Source organism: Varanus komodoensis, unplaced genomic scaffold, assembly GCF_004798865.1.
Source record: "Varanus komodoensis strain SLA01 unplaced genomic scaffold, ASM479886v1 scaffold24, whole genome shotgun sequence".
In the NCBI taxonomy this organism is placed as follows: Eukaryota; Metazoa; Chordata; class Lepidosauria; order Squamata; family Varanidae; genus Varanus; species Varanus komodoensis.
The window spans coordinates 9,403,622-9,431,179 of record NW_025335641.1 but is presented as its reverse complement, the minus strand read 5'-3'; the positions used below and the strand labels follow the sequence as shown (position 1 = coordinate 9,431,179).

General features: G+C 42.6%; 1 protein-coding gene across 4 annotated transcripts in view; it reads right to left on the bottom strand.

The window, feature by feature from the left end:
• Positions 1–12,318, bottom strand: part of DPYD (dihydropyrimidine dehydrogenase) — a 538,071-nt gene extending 525,753 nt beyond the window's left edge. For 2 of the 4 annotated variants that reach the window (XR_006414940.1, XM_044432363.1), the window contains exon 1: positions 12,180–12,315. Coding sequence is in view for 3 of the 4 variants with exons in the window: in XM_044432363.1 (XP_044288298.1) it covers positions 12,180–12,218 (39 nt within the window). In the remaining variant the exon portion in view is untranslated. Of the gene's footprint in view, positions 1–12,179 lie in introns of all 4 variants that reach the window. The other 2 variants (XM_044432364.1, XM_044432357.1) reach the window with 2 other exon arrangements.
• Positions 12,319–27,558: the final 15,240 nt, after the last annotated feature.

Below are 27,558 nucleotides of genomic sequence, written 5' to 3'. Positions count from 1 at the left end.
AAGATATAACAGGAAATTTGATTTCCTAAGCGATCAATCATATGACCCTGATGATCCATGGCTAATTTGCACATATGAACAAATCCACCACCCATTAATTGTACTACAAACTCCATTCAGCTTCAGAATGACATCACAAGCCAAGGCTGCAAAAAGTTTAAGTTACAGATCAATCCAAAGAAGAAAAAAGCTTTAAAGTCAGAGTTTGCTACAAGTACATTAAATGTACAGGCATAGCTGTAGTTGGTTTATTTATGTACTGCATCCTCTACAAATCACTGTGCTAAAAGTGATTCACAGAAGACAAAGTAACAATCTAAATAGAACAACAGTTTGTGTAACTTATCGCAATAACCAAAACTGCTAAAGTGAAAACACATACGATACAATATAGCTAGCCCAACAGTTCATTTAAGGTATATAAAAAGTCTAAATAAGCAATAGTTCAATTAACAAAATCCAGTTCTGATATCAGCATGATTATATCCACATGACAACTCAGACTCGGAGACCTGTGAAGAAAAGTAGCCCAAAACTTAATGAGCAGGCAAAGAGCAGGATCTTTTTCTGCCAGCAGTGGATGGGCCGTCTGACATCTTCCAGCTCTGATGCCTTTGCTTTGGGGCCTAGAGTTGGGATCCCAGCTGGGATGGGGTTTTGCCAGGGACATAATGTGGTTTCTAGTTAGATATGTTGCCTGTGTTTGTGTATAGGGTTATAATATAGTTGCCCTCACTTGGGTGGAGACAGCTGCTAAGAGAAGACGGCTTAGCAGCTCATCCACCCTCTCCTTACGGCCCAGTGACCTGAACCGAAAAGTGGTAATGTCTCCCCCAAGATAACCATCATCTCAAGCACTCTAGGAAAATGGTGGCCTATGGGAGTAGTAGGACAAAACATCTGGCTGACCACCCCTGTGAAGCACTGGAATAGGCAAGATGGGCAAGGAGTAAAGACTCCCCAAGCAGATGATGAAAACACTGCTGTTTGGCTTCCAGTTTTCACAATGAACTTTTCAGATGTTATGCTTTTCAGAGAGCGGCCTCTGTAGAGGAATCAGCCAAGAATCACTCTTCTCTGCTTCCCAGCACTAAGCTGGCCAGCTTCATCATGCAAGCTGCATTTTGCTGTTCACTGTGCTCTAAGGCCATCTCTGAGCAGCTTTCCTAACTTTAACTAGATCATATGAAACAGGATGCTGCAAACAATCTGAAAGGCAACATAGCTTCATGTTTTTCAAAGCTGCTTTTATAAGCCACCTCATTTCCTTATCTTATTCATCCTTACAGCAATCCTGTGAGATAAGCCTCACATTTCACAGATTAAGGAATAAAACTGAGAAGGAGCAACGTGCCCAAGGCTGTTCCAGAATGCCTTAGGTGGAGTTTTGTTTTGAACCCTAGTTAGTATTGCAATACTCAATCAACTGCACATTATAAAGAATCCATACAGAATAAGGAAACAGGTTGGAGTAAGAAAATATTGCACTCTCTGCAGGAATACCATTAAAAAGTCCTTTTTTATTACAGCCCACAGAACTGTCATTCTCTTTATTTCCACTATTCTGGATATGAGTGCTGAGAAAGCAACCAGCTGATTTGGGGAAACTGTTTTTGTTTGTGTTGTTTTTGTTTTTACAAAGACTGCTAAGAGGACTTGCAAAACAGCCCATGGAAGACCAAGTATATGGGTAGCCAGTGTGGTCTGATAATTAGTATTAGACTGGAGATCTGGAAAATCCAAGTTCTACCCCACACGCAGCCATGAAGCTCAGTGGGTGACTTTGGGTGACTTTGGGCCAGTGACTCACTTTCAACCCTACCCACCTCACAGGGTTGTTGTGAGGATAAAATGGAGTGTGGGAGGACTACATAAGCCACTTTGGATTCCTCACCAGAAGGAAAAAGGCAGGAAACAAATGCAATGGAAAGAAAAGTACACAATAGCCATGGAATGATGACTACCAGGTGGCAAAAAAGCAAAACAAAACAAAAACCTAGTTGGAGAATGGAAGGTTTCTTCCCTTCTATTCTATAGAAGGGAGAACAGAGTATCCCCAAACAGTAAGCAGAAGCATTTGGTTGCAGGTCCCATTTAGTTATGCGGTTTACCAGCACCAATGCACAGTCTCCCCACATGCTTTACAAAGAAAATGGATCAGGAACAGAATGTCCATAATGACAGTAACATCGACTTCATCACTACCTAAGAAGAAGATGGAATATTCATAAGATCAAACTGCACAAAAGCAAGGTGCCTGAAAGTATTTCCCTGTGTTAAACAGAAATCCTGTGAAAAGACTTGAAAGGGCAGCAATGACAAAACTAGGAAAGAGCATCATGTGTATGAACGTTTCACTGGAGTCCAAGGCCAAAATTATTCACACCACTGTATTCCCAATCACCACAAGTTGGACAGCGAAGAAAGCTGGCAGGAAGAAAACTGATGCATTTGAAGCACGGTACTGGAGGAGAGCTTTGTGAATACCATGGACTGATAGAAAGACAAACAACTAGGCCCTAGATCAAATCAAGTCAGAACATTTCCTGGTAGCAAAAATGACAAAACTGAGGCTGCCATATTTGGACACACCATGAGAAAACAAGACTCAGCAGAAAAGACAATTATACTAGGAAAGTCAAAGACAGAAGAAGAAAAGAAAGACCAAATAAGAAACGGATTGACTCCGTTAAGAAACCACAGCCTTGAATTTAAAGCAGCTAAACAGGGATGTCATAGAAGGACATTTTGGAGGGCTTTCAATCACAGAGACATCATAAGTTAGAGACAACTTGACAGCACATTACAACATCTATAGTAAAGCTTGCAAGTTCTCCAACAAATGACTGTCAAGTATAACTTGTGCAAACATAGATTTGGAACCATTTCTGCTATGCATACTAACCAGTTCAAAAAGTAAAAGCACAGTATCATGGGGACTAAAATTTCCCTTGCTTTTACCATAGAAAAGATTCTGTTTCAGAAGTTTCTGGTAACAGTTAATAAATGACAACTGCTAATATAATATTAGACAAGCTGAGCTGTTTCAGAGTTGTACCTGAGTGTCAGTCTGCATGCAGAGTTATGGGGGGCTTGTGGGTTGATTAGTGTGTCAACAGTTATCAGTTGATGTGAGGTCCACACCTGAGTTCCAGCATTTCTGGGACTAACTGTAAATACTTGCTTCTGGTCAACAGAGCTTATATAAGACCCTTCCCTGTCCAGAAATGAGCATCTACACCCCTTGTGGAGCTTTCTAACAAAAGGATTGAATCTCTGCTGTGCACACCAAGGGTCCTTCCTAGGCTGTGTGATTGACCCCAATAGTTGCTGCCCAATGCAACATTTACATTACATGTGCAGATTAGAACAGAGAGCAAACATCCAGGTGTTTTCTTTCTTTTGCTGTCACTCACTAAATACAGGTAAGTAATCATGCTAAAGCAGAACACTCTTTAGGGCTACTTTCCTCCACTTGGTGCCCATCAGATGTGCTGGCTCTCAATTCGTACCATTCCCAAACATTATGAGCAATAGTCAAGAATGCTGGAAGTTGTTCTCCAAAACATCTGGAGTTCTCCAAGTTGGAGAAGTATGTTCTAGGGCTCCAGAAGCTTTTCTAAAGCAAATCACCAAATGCAAAGGCCCTTAAGTTGCATAGGAAAAAAAATGGGAACTCAAAATTTTCTGAAACACCACTTGAGAAGAAGAAGAATAGTTACTGTTTTGCAAGTCCACTGTAGCCATCCAAAAAATATTTCTATGTTATTGTCTTCCATTAAGAAGCTCAGGGTAGCAGACAGAAGAAATATTTAGATTCTGTGAAATAATAGCATAGACCAGGTTTTTAATTCTCTGGAACTCAACCACTGCAATGAGATCATCTGGAGTTGACAACCAAGCAAGTTCTCTTACTAGGGGGACGTTTGGGAATCTGGTGCTTAGCAAAGTGCACCGTTTGAAGAAGCTGCTACACACTGCCCTGATGCTGTTAAGCCAGGAAAGATTGCCTTGCAATGAATGAGAAAGCTCCCACAGGGTCGTCCTGGATCAAGGACTTAATGAAAATGTGTCACCCTGGAGGACAGCAAACTATCTGTGACAGGAGAAAAATTGCCAAAAAGTTGAAGCAATCTGGAGGATCTTTTTCCAAACTACCTTGGGAATGACACATTATCCATATATCTGGCCCAAAACAGAGACAGAAACATAAATTTCAAAACAAAATCCAAGATGCAGCAACAGATACAAGCTAGCAATGTAACAAACTAACCCATCATACTTTAACATCAAACAAATGAACCATAGACAAAGGACAAACAAACAGAAGAAGTCAAACCCGGCAAGATGCAACTTGTTGCTTCTAAAGACTTGGTAACTGATTTGCAATGTTTGAAAAGAAAAACATGCAATAAGGAAGTTACTCAATGGAACTATTATTTGTGGTTAGCATGTCAAAGCACAATGAAAGGTTTTCATCATTTAAACCTTTTGATTCATTTCTACAGGTCAAATCCCACTGGATTTGTACAGAAACTGCTGCTCAGAAAAAGGATGGTAGATCCTGGAAAGCCAACACGGATGGGAAAAACCCTGGAAGAAGTATTATTATCAATGAAATATTTCAAATACAAGTGGCAGATTTCCTATTGTTTTATATCCATTTTTAAAGGACAGAAAATCCTATAACCCAAACAATTTTAAGTTATCTGTGAAAAATGAACACTATTATAGTGTACTTCTTTTTCTTTTGGTTTGCCTACCTGTTTCAGTTGGCAAGCCAGGCAGGGTTTTGTTTGTTTGTTTGTTTTTGTTTTTGTAGAATTTTCATTTATTTCCTCCCCAGGAAAACTTAAGAATCTCATTAAATGTTATTCATTAAAAAAGGGGGGAAAGAGTCACACTCCATAAATTCAGAAATTCAGAATTTAGATGCCTTATCTATGGGTCACTGACCTGGTCACGGGAAACTTTACTATTCAATGCACTACCCTGAGAGCCACTGTGAAATTTACAGCAGAATCCTACTTGTACTACTTCAAAGTAATCCCCAGCGAGCTCAATAGCACTTACCCTCAGTTAAGCATGGATAAGACTGGCACCTTCATTGGGACCAGCACAACAGTTCCTCAGCTTTGTCATACCAAATATCACAGATCTGCAGGAATTTTCTGGGTGGCCAGCAGAAGGATATGGAGGGAGAGCACCTCTTTTATTCAGTTCAGAGGGAGATGACCAACCCCTCCAGTCCACAGTGGCAACAGTCAAAAAGCATGTTGCTACACTCTTTGAAGCGTACTTTTATTTCTTACCCAGTTCTGCTACTTCATAAGCAATCAAAACTCCATAGAGACCTGGTTCAACAAACCTGACAGGCCAGCATGGCTAAAAAAAATTACCCATGGCAGTTCTCTTACAATGCTGGGTACCCACAGACAGCAATTTAACATGTCGCCTGCAGTTGCTGTGGTGTTTCCCACCTTGCAAACCCAGGCAGCAGGGCTTGTTTGAGAATCAGTCAGTAATCCATGGCCTGTTTTTTGGTTATTCGAGAGTTGTCTTAACTTTCAAACAACCACGGCTAGCTGGGTTGACTGCAGGCCGCAAACCATGGCAAGCCATGCACCATGCAAAAATGACACCCAGGGGTCCCTGGCAAAACGCAGCACCCTCTGCAGGTCAATAAGCCACAGTGGTATGTCATGTTATGTAAATAAGGTATAGCTCTGAACTTTAGGACCTTAGGATATGAAAACAATTAGGCATTTATTTCTCTGGAAAGCTACGTTTTTCAAAACTAAAAAAGGGTCATTGGTCCAATGGAACATCATTTGTTGCTAGTCGTGAAGTCATGTCCGACCCATCGCGACCCCATGGACATTCCTCCAGGCCTTTCTGTCCTCCACCATCCCCCGGAGTTAACTAAGGGTATAGCACACTTTAACCAGTGGACTTGTGCAAGCCAAATGAAAATGAAGTAGAAAGATTTATGCAAGCCAGTCATAAAGGGCACAGAAGGACGAACAGACTGAATCTTTACCAATTCAAATATCACAGTAGTGAGTAACTGATAACAGATTTCTTAGAAGAGTATTTAAAATGATGTAACTTCACTTAGTTTGCAACCATAAGCATAGAAATATAATCAACATTCACAATCCTTCCTTCTACCCTTTTTGGATAAAATCATAGTTGTTCACCTGTGTGCAAAGCTTTATTGTTCTCACACACACAGACAAAACCCATCTGAAAAGTCATTCATGATTAACATTGTTCAAAAAAACTTAACTTTGAGCACATTAACACTGATTTTCTCCTCATCCTAAAAAGTGTCCAAGGGGTAAGTTTTACTCAACATTTTTTCCTATTTTAAAGGTGACTGGAAAGGCAAAAGTTAACCTGTTCATGTCTTCACAGATCCTCAGATATTACAACTAGATGTTAACAATCAGGTATGTTAAAATTGCAGTTAGTGTGCGCATGCCTGTGTTTAAAGTGACATACTGAAAGCTCAGTGCCAAAAATGAGAAAAATGCTGGAAGACTGCTAAGATGAAAAGATCACAGCACTCTAATCATATCACCAGCTGTGAGCCTAATGAACTAAATTTAAGACAGCCATTATCTCTAGAAGGTAAAAAAACTAGCCATTGCTCATCTTCATGTGTTAATTAATTTAAATGTATGCTTATTTATGGCTGTCCATTTGCCTAACAGTGAAGCTGCCTACCATGGACGACTATTCCAGTAGCCTCAGAACATAACCCCCAAAAACTTTTGTTAAAACTGACCCACTGAAAGAGCCTTATCGCCAGAGTCAGCACTGGCTAGTTTTAGCCTCCAAAACTTGATCTGCAAAGCTCTACAGCATAGATCCAAAGCAGCATGGACTGGAGTTCTACTTTCAGTAGAGCAAGGAGACAGCAAGGCAATCTTTATAATGCCTCATTTCCTTACAGCCCATCTGGAGGGCTGACAGACCCTCCAGAGCAGCATAGGATATTCTGCTGCACATGGAAGAGGAGATCAGCAAATATAGTTTCCATGCCCTCCACAGCAAGGTTTTGCTCCACCTCTCATGAACCAATGGAGCCTTTCCATTCACTTAACAGCCAATCTGGATCCATTCCTATATCTGTTAATGGCTTATATCTAAGCCACATTTCTCTTCCAGGCTCCATTAAGATAGCCAACACTGACTAAATTCCATTCGTTTATTAGTTCATTCGGAATGGCTGGATTCACACATCAAGGCAAACAACCCGACATGGTTTCCACAGTGCACTTTTTTACCATATTGCCCCCTGTGGAATGCCATTTCCATGCTCCCCACTCTGTCCTCCTGCTCTTGATATGCATCCCAGCAGCACCTGCAAGCAAATTCTCCTTTCTTACTCTATTGCTTCCTGTAGACCTCAGCAGCCTTTTCCTGATTGGTCTGCTGATGTTCCCAGGGGGCTTCTCCCTCCTCCTCTTCCCAAGTCTACCTTCATTTCTGCAACATTCCCTAGCCACTAGAACCACCAAAAGTATTTTGATTAATTGATAATGAACACTTTTGCCATTATCCCCTTCCTTCTTACTCTGTGCATTTACCTGCTTTCTGTTTCAAAAAGTAAACATACAGGAAGGGAAGTCATCTTTATTCTTAACCACCTAATAGAAAAAAACCAAACTCATAGAACCAAGGTTCATCTAAGGATGGTATGATAGAAATTCTACAGTGCAGAAGGCAAAGAGAGAGATCCAGACTTAGATAGGGTAGACCACTGAAATTCATGGAACTTAACACATCAACTTATCCTATTGAATGGATTTCGATTCATCTTCTCGAAGTATGATTCAGTTTGGCTCTAACCCAGTGTTCTGTTAGCCATGATTTAAAAAATCTAGATACCATCAGCCCATTTCATTTGTTGCACTGAAGGGGAAGCAGACGTAAAGAGCAGTACAGCCATGGAGCCAAATACCTAGGGAAGTTCTGGGCTCTCCCACACTGCAGCAATCTGAGGGGGCTGGCCTTATAAACCTCTTCCAACTCTACTATTCTATGATTCTATGAAGTTTAAAACTTGAAGGGACAACTTTGTCCTGCTTGGACAACAGCTATTAAAAACAAATCAGCTACTAACTCTCAAGATTTGACTGTAGAGTGACTGAAGCAAAACAAATTTGAGACTTGAAGTCTTAGGTTCACTTGACAGTTTACTTAATAATTTAAGTAACCATATCAACCAGTATTTGCTTTACTAAACTCATGAAGAGCAAAGGGCACAATCATGTGCCTGAGACCACAGCCAGTTCGGACTCCCTCACATGCCTTCCCAACTGTTACAATATGTTTGTGAAGAAATGAGAGAGAAATGTTGATTCTGTTGTGACTTTCCCTGATGAACAACAATAACAAAAAGGACATGCATCTGGCCTTGTACCATCAGCAATGTAGCTATAGCAAACACAATTGTTACATAAAAACAGGCCTCAGCCATTGCATAACAAAACTGAAGGCATCTGTTGTGCAATCTTTAAATTTTCAGAACAAACCAGAGGAATCCAACATCTGATGGAAAGGAGCTTATGAGGTTGTTTCGTTGGTTGAATTTTTAAGGAGACATGAAAATAAATTATTAATCCCTTGCTATGGGACACTATGAAATTAGCTCAAGCAGCACTATTCCAGATCTTCCCCTTTAAGATTCTGCACCCGGTTTCTATATTTAGAACCACAAGCCCTACTCACTGTTGTTAAACAGCATGCATCCCACTCTGCCATGCAAAGCAATAGTACAGGACTCCAGAACCTATGTCCCTCCAGATATGTTGGACTATGACTTGCATCATCTATGCCTAAGGGCCACGCTGGTTGGGGCAGTTGGGAGTTGTTATCCAAAAAGATCTGGAAGGTTCCAAGTTGGGGAAGGCTGGCCAAGCCCCAGCGTTTGTTGCTTCTTCTTGCCTTCATCTTCACTATGCTCCTACTATTAATGACAAGTATGGGCATCTTCTGGTCCTCCATATGTTATAGATTACAACTTCCATCAGCCTAGTACACACTGGCAGGTGTTTTTTTAAATAAATTATTGTGAATTTCAAAAATAAAACACAAAAAAGTCTGGCCGTTTTCTTACTTGAGTGAATCTATTACAACGCATACCTAGTAGTATATTTAAATATTTTTAAATATATATTATATTTAATATATTTATTAAATATATTATATTTAATAAATTAATATTAAATTTATTTTATTAAATTTTATTTAATATTAAATAATATTAATATTAACTATAATATATAATAGTAGTATATATTTTATATACAGCCAAACTTACTACTATTATTTGGGATAATTACGCATACGCTTGAACAGGGACAGTCCAGATATTCATGCACTTGTCCAGCCATAGATTATGCCTTGAAGATGCCCATTCAAAGGTTCATCAAGCCCTCAACTGGTCGTGTTCTCAACACTGTCCTTCCAATGTTGAAATAGTAATCTTTCAGCTGTCAAAACAGCACAAAGAATCCATTCAAGTTGATCTTGTGTTAAGTTCTGGAAGACTGGTAGACAGTTAAAAAGAGCATGCATATTCATAAATATTAAAGAACTTTCCACCCCAAAGTTTATGTTGTTTATTGATTGATTGATTTATTGATTGATTGATTTGAGATATTTCTAGGCTATCCAATCACATTGAGTCTCTGGATGGTTATTACCTCCTCACCAACACTGCCACTGGTGCAGCAAGGTCAACCCATCTACAAGGGCTGAAGTTGTGCTGCCAGGCTAAGGTTTTTCCAGCACGCCAGATCTGTGCCACAGAGCATTGAGGGTCTATTGGTACAAGCAGAAGTCACGCAGGGGAAATTTTTCAAAGGGGAATTGCAACTAGGAAAGGATCATTATCCCCTTCCCACAAGCTGGAACTGCTCCCTGCAAATTTTTCCTTGCATGGCAATTAAACATAGGGAAAAAACTCCCCCCTCACCTCTGCCATTGGCTTGGGATGATCTAAGGCAGGGTGCAAATTAATTGAAACATTTATTTTATTTGAGATGTTTTGGATGACAAATTAATTTGTTAGCCTGCCTTTGTTGCCTGTGAAATTTAAATAAATCCTAGTAATCATTTCTGCATTTGCATATATAGATACAAATCAACCTATGTTAAATTATGCAGATTTGTGTCCTGTGGACCTGAACCCTGTATCTTTCCAAAGCCTAGCAGCAACCCTGCTTTATGCTCTTGATATCTGATTTTTCAATTACATGCCTACCAATTGCTCACAGAACTCAACAAGTTGAGCACCACACTCCTTTGTGGCAAGAAACTAGGCTTGAAAGAAGCCTTCCCAGAAAGCATCTTTCGCTCTGCCTGGATAAAAGACTTAACAACATGTGCCTTTCTCTTTGCTGGTTTGCATGCTAACCACCAGGCCTGGGTACCTTGGACTACAATTCCCACAATCCTTGGCCACTGGCCATGCTGTGTGGGCTGACAGCAGTCATTGTTCAACTGTAGTCCCTGCTATACAAAAATACAGATTATGCTATAATCGTTGCATTTATGTCTTGCTCTTTTTCCTCTTGTGAGGAACCCAAGCAGTTTGCATCACTCCATTTTATCCTCACAACAACCACCTGGTGAAGTAGGTCAAGCTGCGAGTGACTGGCCAGGTGGCAACAAGAACCTGGATCTCCCAATCCGATGCCACACCCTAACTGTCACTTCACACTGGCTTTCACCCTTACTTTCAAGATAATGTGGACCAGACATAATCAATGGGAAGCTGATCATGTCTATACTCCCGGGAAGACTGATTCAGAACAACTGAGAAAGGGAACCACACATACTGAATCTCAGTAGTTCCTAACTCATGGCAGGGATGCAAAATCTAAAAAAGGAAATATTGACTTACAGGTCTTTAAAGTCTTCTGTGGAATTGAAATAACTTAAAAATAGAGCAAGAAATATGATAGCCCAGTGCAAATTATCATGTGAGCTCTTTAAAGTACTTTATGATCTTTTTTCCAGGGCCAACCCTTTGTCCAGGGTGCTGAGGTGGCACTGCCCACATTTTATAAGTGAACCAAGTGGGACAAACCTCCAAAAAAATCATGCCCAGGAATGCATTATAATGAGCGTGCATGTTATTCACCAGAGAGAACAAGAAAGAGCCAATTAGATTTCTGCCAAACGCTTCGATTTGTCCTGGGCCACCTCTGTCTTTTGTCCCATAAGGCTGCAACTACACTCACAGATAGCGATTAAAAACCACAAAACGCTGCTTCGTCAATGATTACCCTGTGTGTTTATCAGTAGGCAGGGCTTAAGGAGGCAAGCCTTCCCGGCAAAGCACCATGAGGATGGCGCTGGTTGCATAATGAGGTTTTCCGTCACGGTTTAAAAGTACAAGCAGAGGGGATTTAATCTTCAAGCAGTGCGTAATGGCCTTCCTTCCTTCTTTTTAAAGTTCCAAAGTTCAAGTTCAAATAGAAAGCTACGTCTTCGAGCAGGGTCCTCCTCGTATTCGCAAAAGCACCAGGGCAGGCTGCGGAGGACCAGTGAAGGGGCAAAACCCCTGGGGGCAGTGCTGGACCGTGGAGGCAAAGTGCAGGCCCGCGCCCCAGTACCCAAGTAGCGGCAGCGGCCACAGCAGCAAACTCCGTTTTATTACTATAGTCACGATAATGCCATGATTTCAGAGACTTTACCTCTGAAACAGGGCATTCTCGGAGCGGTTATTTTCTATCGGGGCTGACAAACAGGTTTGTTAGGAGCCTGGCGCATCCATAACAAAGGCGTTGCAGCGCATGGAGCGCTGGTTGGGGAGGCGGAGGAGGGACGCCAGCCGTGCGCTTCAGAGCGGAAGTCACACAGGGGCGTGCAAAGCTCCCCCTGCTCCCCAGCAGTCCAGGGTCTACCGAACGGCACCATCACACTTTGCACATCCTCAGAGGCACACCCTTCCTCTCTCTGCACGGTTCCGAGGCAGAATCCTGCTCGGGCTTGCAGAGCGAAAACCTAACCCTGCCCAAGAACGGGGGGAGCCGCTCAGGCAGCGGCGGCGCTTCCCGGGGGTCCAAGTTTCTTCCTCCTGGCCACCAGAGCCTCGGCGGCGCTCCCTCCGCCGGCTGCTCCGCCCCTTTCCCCGCGGCCGCGCTCGGAGAAGGGCGTACCTCGATATCCACAGGATCCCGGCTGAGCACACGATCCATCGCGTCAGCCGCGCACCCAAGTCCTTCCTCCTTCCGACTTCGGCGAGGAATTCCGAGCAGGCGGAAGCAAAAGGCGACGCTGACCGAAGCAGCAACGCCCCGTCGTGGGCGGACGCGGGGAGGATGCGCGCTCAGCGCCGCGCTCCTTGCGCCTGGACGCTGCCGGCGTGCCCTCCGGCCTCGGCCTGCGGGGAGCCGCGGCTTTCTGCGCAGCCAGGGTTCCGTCTGATCCCCGGCTCAGTGGGGAGCCGAGACGGGTGTTGCAATGAGGAAGATCGTGTGTAGCTTGCTTTTCGCTGACCACGATACATGTGTGTGACGCGGGGCGTGGGGCGGAGGGGAGGGAAAAAATCAACATCCTCCTCTTAGAAGGTATAACGCATCTTGTAATGCAAGAATCCCGGGCAACAAGTGAAGCAAGATGCCGTCTAATAGCGGGTTGGAGCCACGTGCGGGCATACTTGGAGTTACCACGCGCCGTCAAGTCGGCTGCATCTTCGGGCAATTCCATGAATGATGCCCCCTCCCCCCCTCCAAGCGGTCCTGACCGTGGCAGCCCCGCGCAGCTCTTGTAAGCGTACATTTATATACTCGGATTAAATCCATTGAAATTAACGGGACTTAGGCTAGGTTTACAATTCTATCCCAACTTAGAACACAAAAGCTACAGCTTAAAAAAAAAACTGGCTAAACATGTCTGGCATTGTGCCCTTAATTGATCTCAATGGGTCTACTTAGGCCTAGTCACCTACTTGGAGTGCAGTCCTATAGAGTGCAGCCTCTGAATAGAAGCCTCCAGTCTTGGAGGAGTCTAGGTATGCAGGTTGCCGCTGGTGGCCAGGCCAGCAGAGCCATGGAGGTTGATGCTTTTCGGGATGGACCACTGAGCCTGTCTGCAGGGACCTGAAGTTGCCCCATCTGAAACACCCCTTTCAGACCTCTCTTGGATTCTCCAAGGCTGCTTTTGTGACCTCAGAAAGCAGCCAGTGTGTTTCTTTCTGCAGCAGCCTTCCAAAGTCACAGCAGCATCTGCAGCCTCAGAAGAGGGACTCCACAGAATTCTGCGGTTCCTGGGATGCTTGTTCTCCCCTTGACTAAACTTGGATCCAATCCACTGTGTTACTGTGTTAGCGCAGTGAAAAGCCAAACAACCAAAGCAGCCTCCCCACAACCTCTCCCCTGAAGGTGTGTTGCACCACAACTCCCATAATCCCTGCATGCAAGCAATGAGAGGAGTTGTAGTCCAACAAATCAGTTTGGGCAAGCCTGAACTAAACAACAATCATTTGAATTCCTTAAGTAAATGAAAAAGAATCAGCAGGCATTCTAAGATTAAGTTTTTCTGGAAAAAAAAAATACTACTCGCAATCATGCCAATGGCTAGGTAATCACAGCCAGGCCTTGCACTTCTAGGATAAGGAGACAGAGTTGGGATCACAGCAGGAGCTCCCCGTCTCCTTGTACTTCTTCCAGGACTGCTGAGCCTATAATTACTGCATGAAACATGCAATCCTCAGCTGGGGAAGCTTTTTCCATTGCTGCTGGCTAGAAGGGAGAGGTTTCATCTGTTGAATTTCTGCTTGTCACGGCTGCAAGAAGGCACAGAGCCATGGCAGAAGAAAACATGGTTAATTCTGCTGCTCTTACCAAGAGGAAGGGGCTCACTGTGTGAGAGCAAGAAAGGAAAGGGAGGGACAAGATGCACAGATCAATAGCTAATAGTCCCAGTAGATGCGTGTGGCCTCCAGGATCAACGACACAATGGGGTGCGGTGCACTCACCCCCACCCGCAATGCATCTATGAATTCAGAGACCTGCATGCCTTCTGCACCCTGGATGAGGCTGAGGAGTGGCAATTGCTGCCACAGTGCCTCCCAGCCTGACTTTTATCCAGCTAAAAGGCTATTTCAGCTGTCTAGATAAACCACCAGGAAGGAAGCCAAGACACAGAATGGCATAAGTGCATCAAGCCCCTTTGTCTCTCCTCCAAGGTGCATTTGCAACCTCAGGGGAAAGAGTGGGGGGCATGTTTTCTGTACCATCTCTGAGGGGGGCTCAGTCTTTAGAATTGCAGCCTTGCCTTCACAGGGTAACCCCAGGAAGCCATAGGATTGCACTCTGTGCCTCTTGATACCAGTTGAGTGGGAGGGGGCTATTATGTTCCCATTTTGTTAGGGGCTGTGGGCCTTTGGTTGACTGTCATGAAACCAAACAGTGGACTTGACTGGTTTGAGTCTGATTCATCAGGGCTCTTCTATGCACTTACCTCTCGTTATCATTCTTATTATTCAATAGATTTATACACCACTTACCACATTTGAAAATAAGTCGGTTGCAAGCATATGCATATACATTAAAATGCTTTATTGATATTTTTGTAAGCCGTCCTGAGACATATAAATGTTTTAATTAATAAATAAAATAAAATATACACATTAAAATACAGATGGCAAGCCATGTACATGAGTATGGCCTCCTTCAACAACCTTAATGATCTCACCAGTCTGTATTGGAGAAGGTGATTTATATCTCATCCTTCCTTCATGGAGCTAACAAAAGAACAGTTGGGTTTTATCCCATTTTGCTTTGCCACAGCCCTGTAAGGTAGCTTAAATGGAGAGATAATGACTGACCTGGGATCACATGGTGAATCTCAGACATGGAAATTGGGCTTCAGGCCAGGTCTCCCCTACTGAACTCCAAGACTCTGTCCTTTTCCTTACAAAAGCTATTTCACCCTCAGTTCTATACCTGAGGTCCACCAAATCTACAACTAGTGGGACACCAAAGGGGAAACTTGGGCAGAATGGAGGATGTGCCAGAAGATCAATAAAAGATACCTGGCATGCTGTGTTTTGTTTTGTTTTTTTTAAGATCAGACCACCATCATGATAGGGCATTACACCTGAGAAGGAGCTTGCATAATTTAAAACATTCCCATTGGAGTGAATGGGAAAATTCAACCATCAGTATTTTTACACAACTTTCAGTTTTAAATCTGGATAATCTTGGGAAATGTAGCAACCATATAAAAAGGAGTGGATTTTTCCATGTTATATATGAGACTGGCAGTGGAATCATCCCTGTGAGAAAGTTCAACACAGTTCAGCTGCCGTTTGCAAGAGAGAAGAGTGGATACAAAGTGCACAGCAAGGCAAAGTAATAAAAGTTCTTCACGTTTACTTTTTCTCTCCTTTTTCCATCTCCCAAAAGTCTCAAGTACATAATCAAAGAAGGTTTTCTGTCAGTCTAGTGTACTTCCCCCAGCCTACAATTTGGTTTGCGGGGGAAAAAACCCTCAACAACAACAACAACAACAACAACAACAACAACAACAGAGTCGGTGATACTGTATGAGCTGGATGAGTGATAAATGCCATCATTTTTGATGCACAATCATATTTACAACAGCAAGCAATGCTCCGGGCACCCATTTAATTCAACAGCCATTCTCCAATTGCCCATTAAAAGTTTCCTGTCTCATCATTTTTGCAACTTGAATTGGCATGAGTGCATTTCCATCATAATCTTCTCTGCAAGCTTGCCTCGCTAACATCTTTGTCACAGATCAGTAGATCCTCTCTCCCTGAAAGTTTCACCATCATCTGCACAATGTAGGAGAAATCCCTTTCATCCAGTGTTTTGCGCATCTTCGGTTTTCCTCTCCAGCAGATTTGGCTTACATACTTTAAATATTTTAATGAGGTCCCATTCCATCCAGACAGGATGAAATATTTTATCTAATCCCCTTTACATAATATTTTCCTGATTATGCTATTTCATTTTATTCCAAAGAGGTAACGGCCACTTACCACCTCCACTTCCTCATTGTTTCGCCATTAGCCAACTTGGTGGTGGTGACTGACTGGAGGTTATCTGACTAAATCTGACTTGTCCCTAGTTGACTCCAACACTCCAGGAGCTTTTGCAGCTTTTCCCACCCGCAAGGCTTGGTGCTTGCTGTGTGTGAGGTAGAGAGAAAGGGAGAGAGAAACAGCATTTTCAACAGAGAATTGCTCTTCTACTCCCACCAGCTGCTCTTGCTTCATGTCCTCCTCCTTCATACCCCCAGTTTGCTTGAGCTGGTGAGCATGTAGGAAGAGTCACCTATTGCACCCTTCTAGTGTAGTCCCAACCTGGTCCAGAAGATGCTTCCTTGGGGCATGTTTTCTACCATGAATCCCCATGCAAGGGATACTCCCGTGATGCATTTCTGTGGAAGGATCCTCCAGAATACATCAGGCCTATGCTTGTTGTATTATTGTATTATTAACTGATTCATCTGCAGAGTTCCTACACCTCTCCACATCCAGATTCCAACATGATGAACACTATGAAATTAAAGCCAATATAGAATAGCAATACATTAAACACATTTGAAAACAACATAATGTTAAGACCATGACCGGTCAGCTAGGAAAGCTTCCTGGAATGAAATTGTCTTTATCAGAAACTGAGGACACCACAGTCTAACCTCCCAAGGAGGTGAATTCCACAGACGTGGGGCTGACACACAAAAGGCTTTTCCCCGGTGGACTCCAGTTGGGCCATAGGTCCATGTGGAACCTCCAGAAGAATGCTCTCTAGTGACCTCAGTGACCAGGCAGGTTGGCACAGGAGAGGTGCTCCCTCAGGTACCCTGCTCTAAAGTTGTTTGGGGCTTTGTACACCAGTACAAAGGTAGCAAATGGGCAACCAGTGCTGTTCCTTCAGCAAATTAGTTGCATCCTGAAAAGCAGCAGCTCCTAACAATAATCCAGCTTCTGCACTAACTTCAGCTTCCAGAGCAGCCTGTTCAAGTTATGTGTCATCAAGGCATTTCCACTTATGGCGACCCTATGAATAAAGAATCTGCAAAATGTCCTATCCATGACTTTCCTGCTCAGCTCTTCTAAATTCAGGGCTCTGGCTTCCTTTACAGAGTCAATCCATTTGGTCTTCTTTTTCTTTTCTGCTCTCAACTTCCCTAGCATGATTGTCTTTTCCAGGGAGTTTTGCCTTCTCATGATGAGCCCTAAGCATGACAGCCTCAGTTCTGTCATTTTTGCTTCCAGGGAAGCTTGATCAGGACCACTTGTTCCTCTTTCTGTTAGTCCAGGGTTTTTGCAAAGCTCTCCTCCAGCACCATGTTTCAAATGCATCCATTTTCTTCCTGTCACCTTTCTTCATTGTCTGGCTTCACACCCATGTATAATGATCAGGAATACAATAGTGTGAGTGGTCTTGGCTTTGGTCTTATCTTGGCCTTCTATTTCCTTTATTGCTTCCCTTCCAATTTGTCTTCAGATTTCTTGGCTCCAGTCTCCTTTGGAATTAACTGCTGAGCCAAACTGTGTTAGTTCTTTCGCAATTTCAGTCTCTTTACTGTTTACAATAATTCTTCTGTGGGCATAATTATTGTTTTCTTAATATTCATCTGCAGTCCTGATTTTGCACTTTCTTCTTTCACTTTCAGCAGGAGTTCGTTCAATTCGTTGCTGCTTTCTGCCAGTAGTATGGTGTCATCTTCACATCTTAAAGTAGGGATGTGTCTTCGGCCAATTTTTGCTCCTTCCTCTAATTCTAATCCAGCTTTTCTTGTGATAAGTTCTACAGAAGCAGGCTACAGGAAGCATATTGAAGAACCAGTCTTGAGGTTGCCAGCACCTTTGTCGCTTTGGTCAAACAATCCCCGTCCATGTGGCATCGACCATCTTCTCCTTTCTGATTGCCTGTGTGTGGATCTAGCCCATTTTTGTTCCTTGCTCAAGTGATGGATGCAGCCAAATCAAAACTGGACGAGTCACCCCATAACACTCTCTTCCCCATTCTCACGCACACACAGAAGCACACCCAGCCATTCTTACACATCTGCACATAAGCCTTCTTCAGGCATTGAGTTGTGGGGGGATGAGACTGCACACATGATTCCATAGGTGACCAGGTGGACTCTTTTACAAAAGAGAGTCCTCTGTTTTAAGAGCTGCCACAAGGCCATCCGCTCATTGAAGGTGCAACTCTCTGTGCTGTCCAGGTCTACTTTAAAGATAATGAACCCAAAGAACTGTTGTCCACCGCAGTTAGCATCTGGATAACAAGCTGAATAGGTAGGCACACAGGTCACCTGGTCACCAACTTCACTATGGTGAGATGTATTCTATTTAAATTATAATTTCTCAGTTTTTTTGATACCCATAAAATAGCATATGTAAAGGTTATGCGAATCAACATCTTTTGTCTAATGCAATTCCTATTTGTTGGAAATTGATACAGGCCACCCTATCCCAGAACATTAGCCACATAGAAATATGGCTATCAAGTTGAAAATGGTTCCCCATCCAGGTTCTTGTAGCGATTATATGAAACTGGTTCTAATTCACTCAGCAAAATGTGCTCCTCTCTTTGCCTACCATAGCTGAGCTCTGTTGAGCTGTCTCACTAAATCCTCTGGTGCTCTCACAAAAATTGAAGAAATCTTAGACACATTATTTCTATATTAGTATTTCAGCAGAACTTAGCTTACTGCAGATACATTTGCCATTTTCTTGTTCAGGTGAGCATGGACCACACCTTCTTACCCACAATTTTTACAAGTTGTAAGATTATAAAATGGATTGTGAGGTGAAGCTGAACATTCAGGGAAGAAAGATAAATCTTTGGCTGTGTGTGATTTTGACTGACTCATGGTAGTTTGTTAAAGTCAATTGTTTGTTAATGTTCTTCTCTGCCTATTTCCTAACTCTCTATATTCAGCTTAGTGTCATTAAGGCTGTGATGCACATTTTGTACCCACTTAGCTTTCCTTTGAAGAAATTTATTTTTCCTCATTCCACTGTGGCCTTTGTTAAAGTTCTACAGATCAGTGCTGATGGGTAAAACACTCTTATTTTTTGAATTATCTGAAATGGTTTGCTAAGGCAACAAAGCTGGCTTGATGTGATACCTTCTCAGTGATATTAACAATGCTGCACAAATCACTGGTATTTGGCTTTTGTTGTAGGAAGCACAGTGACCAGTGCAGAAGTCGTAGGGATTGAGCCAACTCCTCCTATTGTCTAGCCTTCAGAGGTTGCTGACTTGGACTCAGATCCAGGCATGGAGGAGGAGTTAGAATTCTCAGTTGACTTGCCAAGGCCAGCAGACCCAGAGATAAACCAGGGAGTTACTGAAAAACAGACCATTTCTAATTCTGTGGGAAAGTTTAGTGAACAATTTGAGGTGGTGGAACTAACATCATCAGTCCAATCATTTGGCATTAGGCTAAGAGGACTGACCAAATGAGAAGCATCAGACTGTCAGATGTTCCATAAGCAGCAGGATCCACCTTGATGATGGAGTCAACTCTTTTTCGTTTGGAAGGGAGAAAAGGTATTCAGTTTGGAATAAACTTTAACATTAAGCTGTATTTCCCAAATGGCTAATATTCTGACTTGGCTTCTTTCCTTTGAACATTCTTAGTATCTCAGCCAGCCTAGTTAGTCAACTTTAACATAATAAAGACTTTATTTAGAAAGTCTTCATGCTGATCTGCTTGGAAGGAGAGAAGAGAGTAGGAATACCTACATAGCTATAGGAGCTGTTTAATTCCAGATTTATGGATCAATTCAAAGTGTTTTGGTATATTCAGCATTATGCAGCCATTTCTTTCCCTTATTTGCAGTGTACCTTAATGAAATAAAGAAGTCTCCAATTAGACATAGTTTCCCCCTTTTTTTCTCCAACCCAAGAAATTGTTACCAATTTGTTACAAGCCAGGATCTGAAACTACCTTCAGACCATGGTTTAAGATGCCAACTTGTTCAGAAGCTGATAGCCATAGTTTCTTCATTCAGATGAAACTGAAACTTAATTAGAGAAATCTGTATTTTCCTGAAGGAAGGAGGGACAGAGCAGCAGGCATGGAGAAAGTGCTAGTTTATGTCTTGGCTTTTTAAAGCTAAGATACAACCAGCCATTGTTTTAATGGAGACTACTCAGAAAGAGTCAGATGTCCCTGTACATTAAATTAATTTTGTTGTTGAGCTCTTTTACTCATATCCTGATACTTTATCCATTTACAAAGGTAATTGTTCCATTATGATTTCAGCACACAAACCATGAATCTGGCAAATACTGGAACAACATCCATGCAAAAACCAGACATTAATCTTACAAGATCTAAGGCTAGCTTTCTCTCCAAAGCCCTACCCAACAACCACAGTGAAAAATGCAGCACTGCCATTGAACTTTATTGGAATCATGAACACGGCACACCTAAGTGTCTTTCAAAGCAGCATAAAATGTTTATGAAACATATAGTAAGATCTCAGCCCTATCTGGGGGCAAATGCCTTCGATCTAAATGCCATTTATATGTATAGGAGTGCACTGGGAGCCTATCAAATGGTGCTACTATATCTTTCAATCCTGAAGAGCACAGGAACCAGCTCATTGCAAGAACATTTTGTCGAATATGAAAACTTGTGAATGGAGCTTTCCAAAATAAGCGACTCTTTAACGCTTTTACCCTGAAGTAATTTTCATTGAATACACTGATTACAGCTGATGAAAAGGAGCTATGAATCCTGTCAAAAGGGAGCAGAGGATCCATTTGCACTAACCTTGTGTTAAATTCCAAGAGTTAGTAGATAATTTAGAAAAGATGTGTGTCCATAAATATTAAAGCATTTCAGTCTCCAAGTTTTTCCATATTTTCCAAGTTTTTCTACCTCCTCCCCAGAAGAAGACATAAGCATTGCAAAAATGCATGAGAGAAATATTAGCTATATCAAACCCAGACCAATTGGATGATCTAGAAAAATCCTTACTGAAAAGACACAATATCTGCTTTTGCTGAACTAAACATAACCTGAGATCCATTACCTCTTTTGAGACAGTTGTGAACAAAGTTATTGGGCAAAATAAGGATACTCCAATCCATTATTCCTTTCTTGCATAAGAAACTGTGCATCATATTTGTTCACTGATAGCAGATATTAATCAATGCTGGTCACTCCATCAATACTTCCAGTAACAAAGGGACCCTGAAGCTGTAAAAAGGGCAAGACTGAACCTACGGTTTTTTTACCCAACCTACATCTGATTGTCTGTTGGGTAAAAAAAATGTGAACCATGGTAACCATACAGGGTTGCTTATCATGTTGTCTGAATCCATGTTTCTTGCTATGGTTTGCAGCGCAAAACAAGCCATGCTAATATACCATGACTGAGGCTAGACAACATGACAAGCCCATGATGGTAAAGATCCACGATTGCTTGTCATGACGTGTGAACCCAGTCACGGTCAGAAATTCTGTTGGTGATTTCCCGAAAGTATATACCTGTTCCTCTACTGAATAAATAAAATCCGTTTCTGTCAAACTCTCCATTATGGTACTCCTTTCTCTCCATAAATGTTTCTAGACTGTGATTGTATTCATTATCACCCCATCCTATATTGTTCATCTTCATTGACTGAGATTTATAACATTTTGCCAATAATAGGCATTCCTCAGCTACCATGCAAGTAACCAGTGCAAAATATTATTTCCTCACTTATCTATTTACCAAACAGTCTTGACCCAGTTATTCTCTCAACTTTTCTTGCATCATAGGGTTGCCAAGAATTTAAAACTGGGGAGAGAGAATTTATGTTCAAACATTTTTAAAAAAATGATCCCCCCCCCCCCAATTTATAGTTGCTCATTTTTCTCCTGTCTGCTTTGCAGGCTTTTCATAGTCAGCTGGATGCCAACAGCACAAACTGAATAGTGCAATAGATAGGGCATTGGTTCAACCCCACACAGCTGTTACCATGCAACTTCAGTTACACATTTTTCTATATGTTTAAGATTGTCAAATTAACTGCAAAAAAGAGTTTAGGGCGGGGGAGGAGGAAAAGCAGGATCTCACCCCCACTATGCAGTTGTTAAAGGTGCAGAAGCTCTGCCAGGTTCTTCTAGAGTGCCCATCTTAAACCCATTAGGTTTCACATGCTGTTGAAAAGCATAATGCTGTAGCTGGCTTTTAAACGTGGCCATGACTTCTTCTCTCAGTAGAGCAGCCTAAAGCAGAGTAAAGAAACCCCTTCTCATTGCTACAGAATAGTTCTCTTGCTCTGCAGTTCCTTACCTAAATGAATTGCACTAAGAAACCACTTTGTGAAACTGATAAATGTCCACATGCATTCTAAAGTTATAATGAACACCAGTTTAATGAGTCCATTCATTTATTCCGGTCATCTGGGGCAGCAGTGACAAAACCTCCTCTTCTCAAATGCTTTCTGATGTTTCAATTTACTACAGACCATAAATGTCTTTTTTTTTTAAAGAGACATGCTTATGGGGGGAGGGGGTAGGCCATATATTTCCACACTAAATGTATCATGCAATAACAATAACGATCATGCACATTTAAAGAAAATGCACACACGCATCACCCATAATATATTTCCCGGTTTCTGACTGCCGTTTTATATACCACACTGCAGGCATTGGCCTGTGGCTAGAATAAGGTACACAGAATTGCAGCCCCTTTGTTTGTGGGACCTACTTTGTTTTTTATTTGGATTCTGAGGTTCACCAACAAGGGCCGCAAGCAAAATACAGCTGAATGGAGAAGGATACTGCAGGGCTGGACCGACATACTTTGCTGTGGGACACAGAGGACCCCACCACTTTATTCCACATACAGAAACAGACTGGCCTAGAAGCTGAATTTTCACTGGTGGCAGGCCATGCTGTGTTCAAGTCCTTTACTCCAAGTCGCAAGCCATTACTTTCAAGTCCAAGTTGAGTCTCAAGTCATTGCAAGGAAATTTCGAGTCGAGTTGCAAGTCTCCTGGCAAGGCTCTCTCTGCCCTGTCCCCGCCCATTTGTCCCTTCCTCCCACCGCCCTCATGCCAAAACGAAGGGCTGAAGCCTTGCCTTTCCCCTAGAGTAACCCCCTCTTCCCTATCCTGCTCCACCCCTTGAAATTCCCTCCTTCCCTCCCACGGCCTCCATGGTGTCCATGCCTGCCTTCCAGCTGCCGAGGTCACCAATATCTTGCCTCACGTCAGACGCTGGCGGTAAGCCCTGGAGTGACTTGGTGGTGAAAACAGCAGAAATCTTGGGTCGAGTTGAGTCGAGTCACTTACTCATTGCTTCTGAGTCGAGTCCGAGTCGAGTCGCTGGTGCAACTTGAGTCACACCTGGCAGCCAATTGCTCGACTCAAGTCCCCAGCACTGCCATGACTGAGGGCTGCTTAGTGGCTGGGAGCTGCCTGAGCAGTGCACACCCCATGCTGGGCTCTGGCCCCGGCCCCGCTGTGGCAATTCTTGTCTCAGGCAGCTGCCTCACTCTGTTCTCCGCTGTGGCAATTCTTGTCTCAGGCAGCTGCCTCACTCTGTTCTCCGCTGCGGCAATTCTTGTCTCAGGCAGCTGCCTCACTCTGTTCTCCGCTGCGGCAATTCTTGTCTCAGGCAGCTGCCTCACTCTGCCACTTGGTGAGGTGGGGCAAAGCCCTCTTGGGATTCATTTCCAGGAGCAGCTCTGAGGCACTGAGCTAAGTCCTTCTGCCATAACATCCTGAATGGAACAAAAGATGCGCCTCAAGGAGAAGCTCCTTGCTGGGGCTTCTTTGTCCTTGGCTTGTTAACCCAATCAGGACAAAACGCCACACACAAGACTGGCCTGCAACTCCTCAAAGTGCCGGTTCAGGCCTGTGTGTATGTGTGCACACACTTGTGGATTTCTGTATGTGTGTGTGTGTGAAAGCTGGGAGAACATGTCAGCCATGACTGTGGTCTTGTCCAAAGATTGTGTGTCTTCCCTGACACACTGGCCTGTGGCCAATTCATTCCTTCAGCCAAAATAGGTTCTCCACCTCTAATATAACTAGAAAGGGCTTTCCAGTGGCTATGCACTGACTGTGTAACTGATTATCCAATCAGAAGTGGCTAGCTCCATCCTTGGCTGCCTGCTGCTGATTGGTGAAGAGCTTTTCTATATGATGCATTTATTGTGTGCTTCTCTGTCCCCACTCATGGTTATTTACAGGTTCCTCAGACAGTCTTGTGATCTTCAGTTTCATTTCTGTCTCAAAAAATCACTTTACGTGTTTTTTTTCCCCACAACAGGGAAAATATAGTATTATTTTAAAAAGTGAAAGGAGCTACTTTTTCCCACCTGTGAAGTCATGCTATTCTAGTATACCACAGTGCCACCTAGAGGTTATGTTGCAGAAAATCAGGAAAGGAAACTCTCCCAGTATGATTCTTGGATCTCATTTCTTCAACCAAACTGCAAGTAGGTGAAGTCATTTAAGAGCCACGTGTTAAAAAGCATGAAGACTCTTTTTTATTTTTAATTTCAGCAGGCATTTGCTTTTCCAGGCAGAAGATATATTAGGAGATACATTTTATTTTTATCTGCTGAGCCTGCCTCTATTCGCTGTAATCTGAAGAAATGCAAGATTTTGCTTGCTCTAAGGCACCTTGAGTAACGTACTGCATGGGGAGGGGGGTATAAATCTCAAAATAAATACATAAACAAATACCACTGCTTAGAATAATACTCCTAAATTCACAGTAGTTCAACTGTTTTTGGGATTAGACTTTCACACATACAGATTCACCCAATCTCTTCCTAGCTGGGTGCTTACCAGAGAATGAGGAGCCTTGTGGAGCTACTTTGAGGACTCCAAGCACAGGCTTCTAAGCCATATTTTGCCTTAAGATCATCTTCTTAGGGGAAGTTTTGAGGTGGCTTTGTTCAGACTGGGCTTCAGGCAGGTTTGGGAAACATGGAGGTCCCTGAGGCCACCTCCTGCTGGCATACATCTGCATAAGCCTCTTTGCTTCAGATTCACTACCAAACTGTCTTATAACTAAGACATGGTGATAACTTTTCATGTTTCTTAAATAAAGATGTAAAAACATGGCAAGTGGAAATACATATAGGCTTAATTCTGTACACATTCAGGCACTTAACTTCTCACAGTCACTGGAGCCAAACCCCTTCTATTTGCATGGAGAATTATGACTTCAGAGTCTGTCAGCTTGCCCTAGGAAGCTTTGTAGACAAGCTTTGCTTCGGGGTCAAGACTTGGGTCAAAAAACAGAGCTGAACTGCTGTCCAAAGCAAGCCTGCTATCCCTTTTCTGTTCTAAGCACAGGCTTGCTGAGCACCAAGTCTCCTGAGCAATACGCTTCTGCTTGTGATGATCTGCCAGAGACTGGAATAGTTTCTTGATTGCAGGTGATGCAATTTATAAGAGATATTAATCTTTTACTTGTGTCGGATTATATGGAATGAAACTGCAACAAATGGAATGAAATTCAATAGTACGAAAAGTAAGGTTGTGCATCTGGGACTAATAAACACTTTAGTTTTCAGCTGAAAAGAGAGGCTGAGGGGAGGGGAGGGGAGGGGGGTACTTAGATGCTTGGATAGACATGAGCCTTCCAGGTGATCTTGCAGCAATGATTGCAGATGCAATTCAATATACGAAGTAGGATGCTTCTAGCAGGGATAGGGAAATGTTCTCTTTAGAAAAGATACTGGTGAGACCTGACTTAGAATAGCACATAATTGCACTTCTAGGTTTTGTTTAATTTTATTATACATACAGCACGCACACACGCACACACTCAAAAAGTAAAATAATCTGCTAATTTAAGACCAGAGTTGAAGCAATCTCTCATTCATTCATTCATTCATTCATTTGATTTATATCCTACCTTTTCTTATAGCAAACTCAAAGCAGCTTATATCATTCTCCTCTTGCTGCTCTCAATCTTATCTCACAACAACAATCCTGGGAGGAAAGTTGGGCTGAGAGTCTGTTACTGGCTGAAAATCATCCTGTGAGCTCCATGGCTGAACAGGGACCAGAACCCGGATCACTTGAGTTTCAGTCCTGGTCCTGCACTCTTAACCGCTGCACCACTATATTGGCACAAGTGCTGCAAAGAACACTTGCCTGTGATCCATAACAACGCTGTGCCATGTCACAAACTGCGCTTGCTTACTGACCATGCACAGAGACTCTTTTGTTTTGCAGGCCCAGCTCCCAATGCCTCAGAGCAGCCCCATGTTGCCTGGATCCTGTATTGCCCTAGGAAGCACCTGAGCTTTCTTGAGGAATCCTCTTAAGAGTTATCCCATGTTTGTTCATTGCTTACATCAGTGCCTGGCAGGGTGGGCTATTCCAGCCTTCCCCAACCTCCTGCCCTCCAGATGTGCCGGATCATTGAGCACCTCTGTGAAGGCTTCCGCCTTAGGTGCCATTCTGTAGATCCTGAGTCAACATGAGAAAGCCTTCTGGTCTTAGATGGGCAAACTGGGAAGCAACCATGTATGTACATTTTCTTAGAATAAATACCATATGAAGGAAAGCCATCAAAGTGTAATCATTTCAGTGAACTCACTACACACACACAGAGTGCACAAGCTTCCATAAGTCTAGACACAATGTGGTTTCAGAAATGAGAATTTCACTATGCAAATATTAGTTCCCTGTAGAAAATGGCATGTGTAGCATCTTCTGTATGATGTGAGCATATGTGCACATACGGTGAACAGAGGTACATAAGCATGCAAGGTGCACTGAAGATTGGTAAATGCTTTCCCTCCATGAAAAACTATAGTTTGGAAAATTATCATATATGATGAAGTCAAACCCTCTGAGAGCTACAATGGCAGGAAAGAGGGAAAAGTCAATTTCTTAGTTTCACATACGGTGGAGAGATTTAAATGAAACATGGAAATGTCTTTATATTTTGGATGTTACCTTTGCCTATCTACAGAGAAAAAATGCAGCCCAACACTGATCCCAATTTTCAGCATGAAAGGTGAAATTACAATAAAGCTGTATGAAAGTTAATAAATCAAAGGATTTTGACCACCTTGAACACCATTTTTTTAAAAAAGTTATTTATCTATAATAAAGGTCTATAATTAATTTTCTCTTCCTATTGCAGATTAACAATTCCCAGTGATACTAGGAAAGGTTGGGGTCATACTCTGAACTTTTTCTGAATGCTTTAATTGTTTCCCTATTCAGGACTGGAAGCAAGAGTCTACTTTTCTGATTAGCAGAAAATGCATGAAAGAGTGGCTAGTCTAATAGAGGAAACTATATTTCATGAATTTTAGGGTCTCTGGGTTTTCCATGAATGATAAAACACTATCATCTTCATTATTCTTCCTTCTTTAACACCACCTGCCACTTCTTGATGGCTCTGGGGAGCCCCACACCTGAAACTTTGGAGAACCACTGCCATTTCAGAGGAGGTCCAGAGCTGAGATACTTCTGGCTCTCCAGAAGTGGATCACAACTGTCACCACCCTGACTAGCAGTCCTGGGGGCCAGTGCTGATAGTAGCCTCAGTCTAACAACA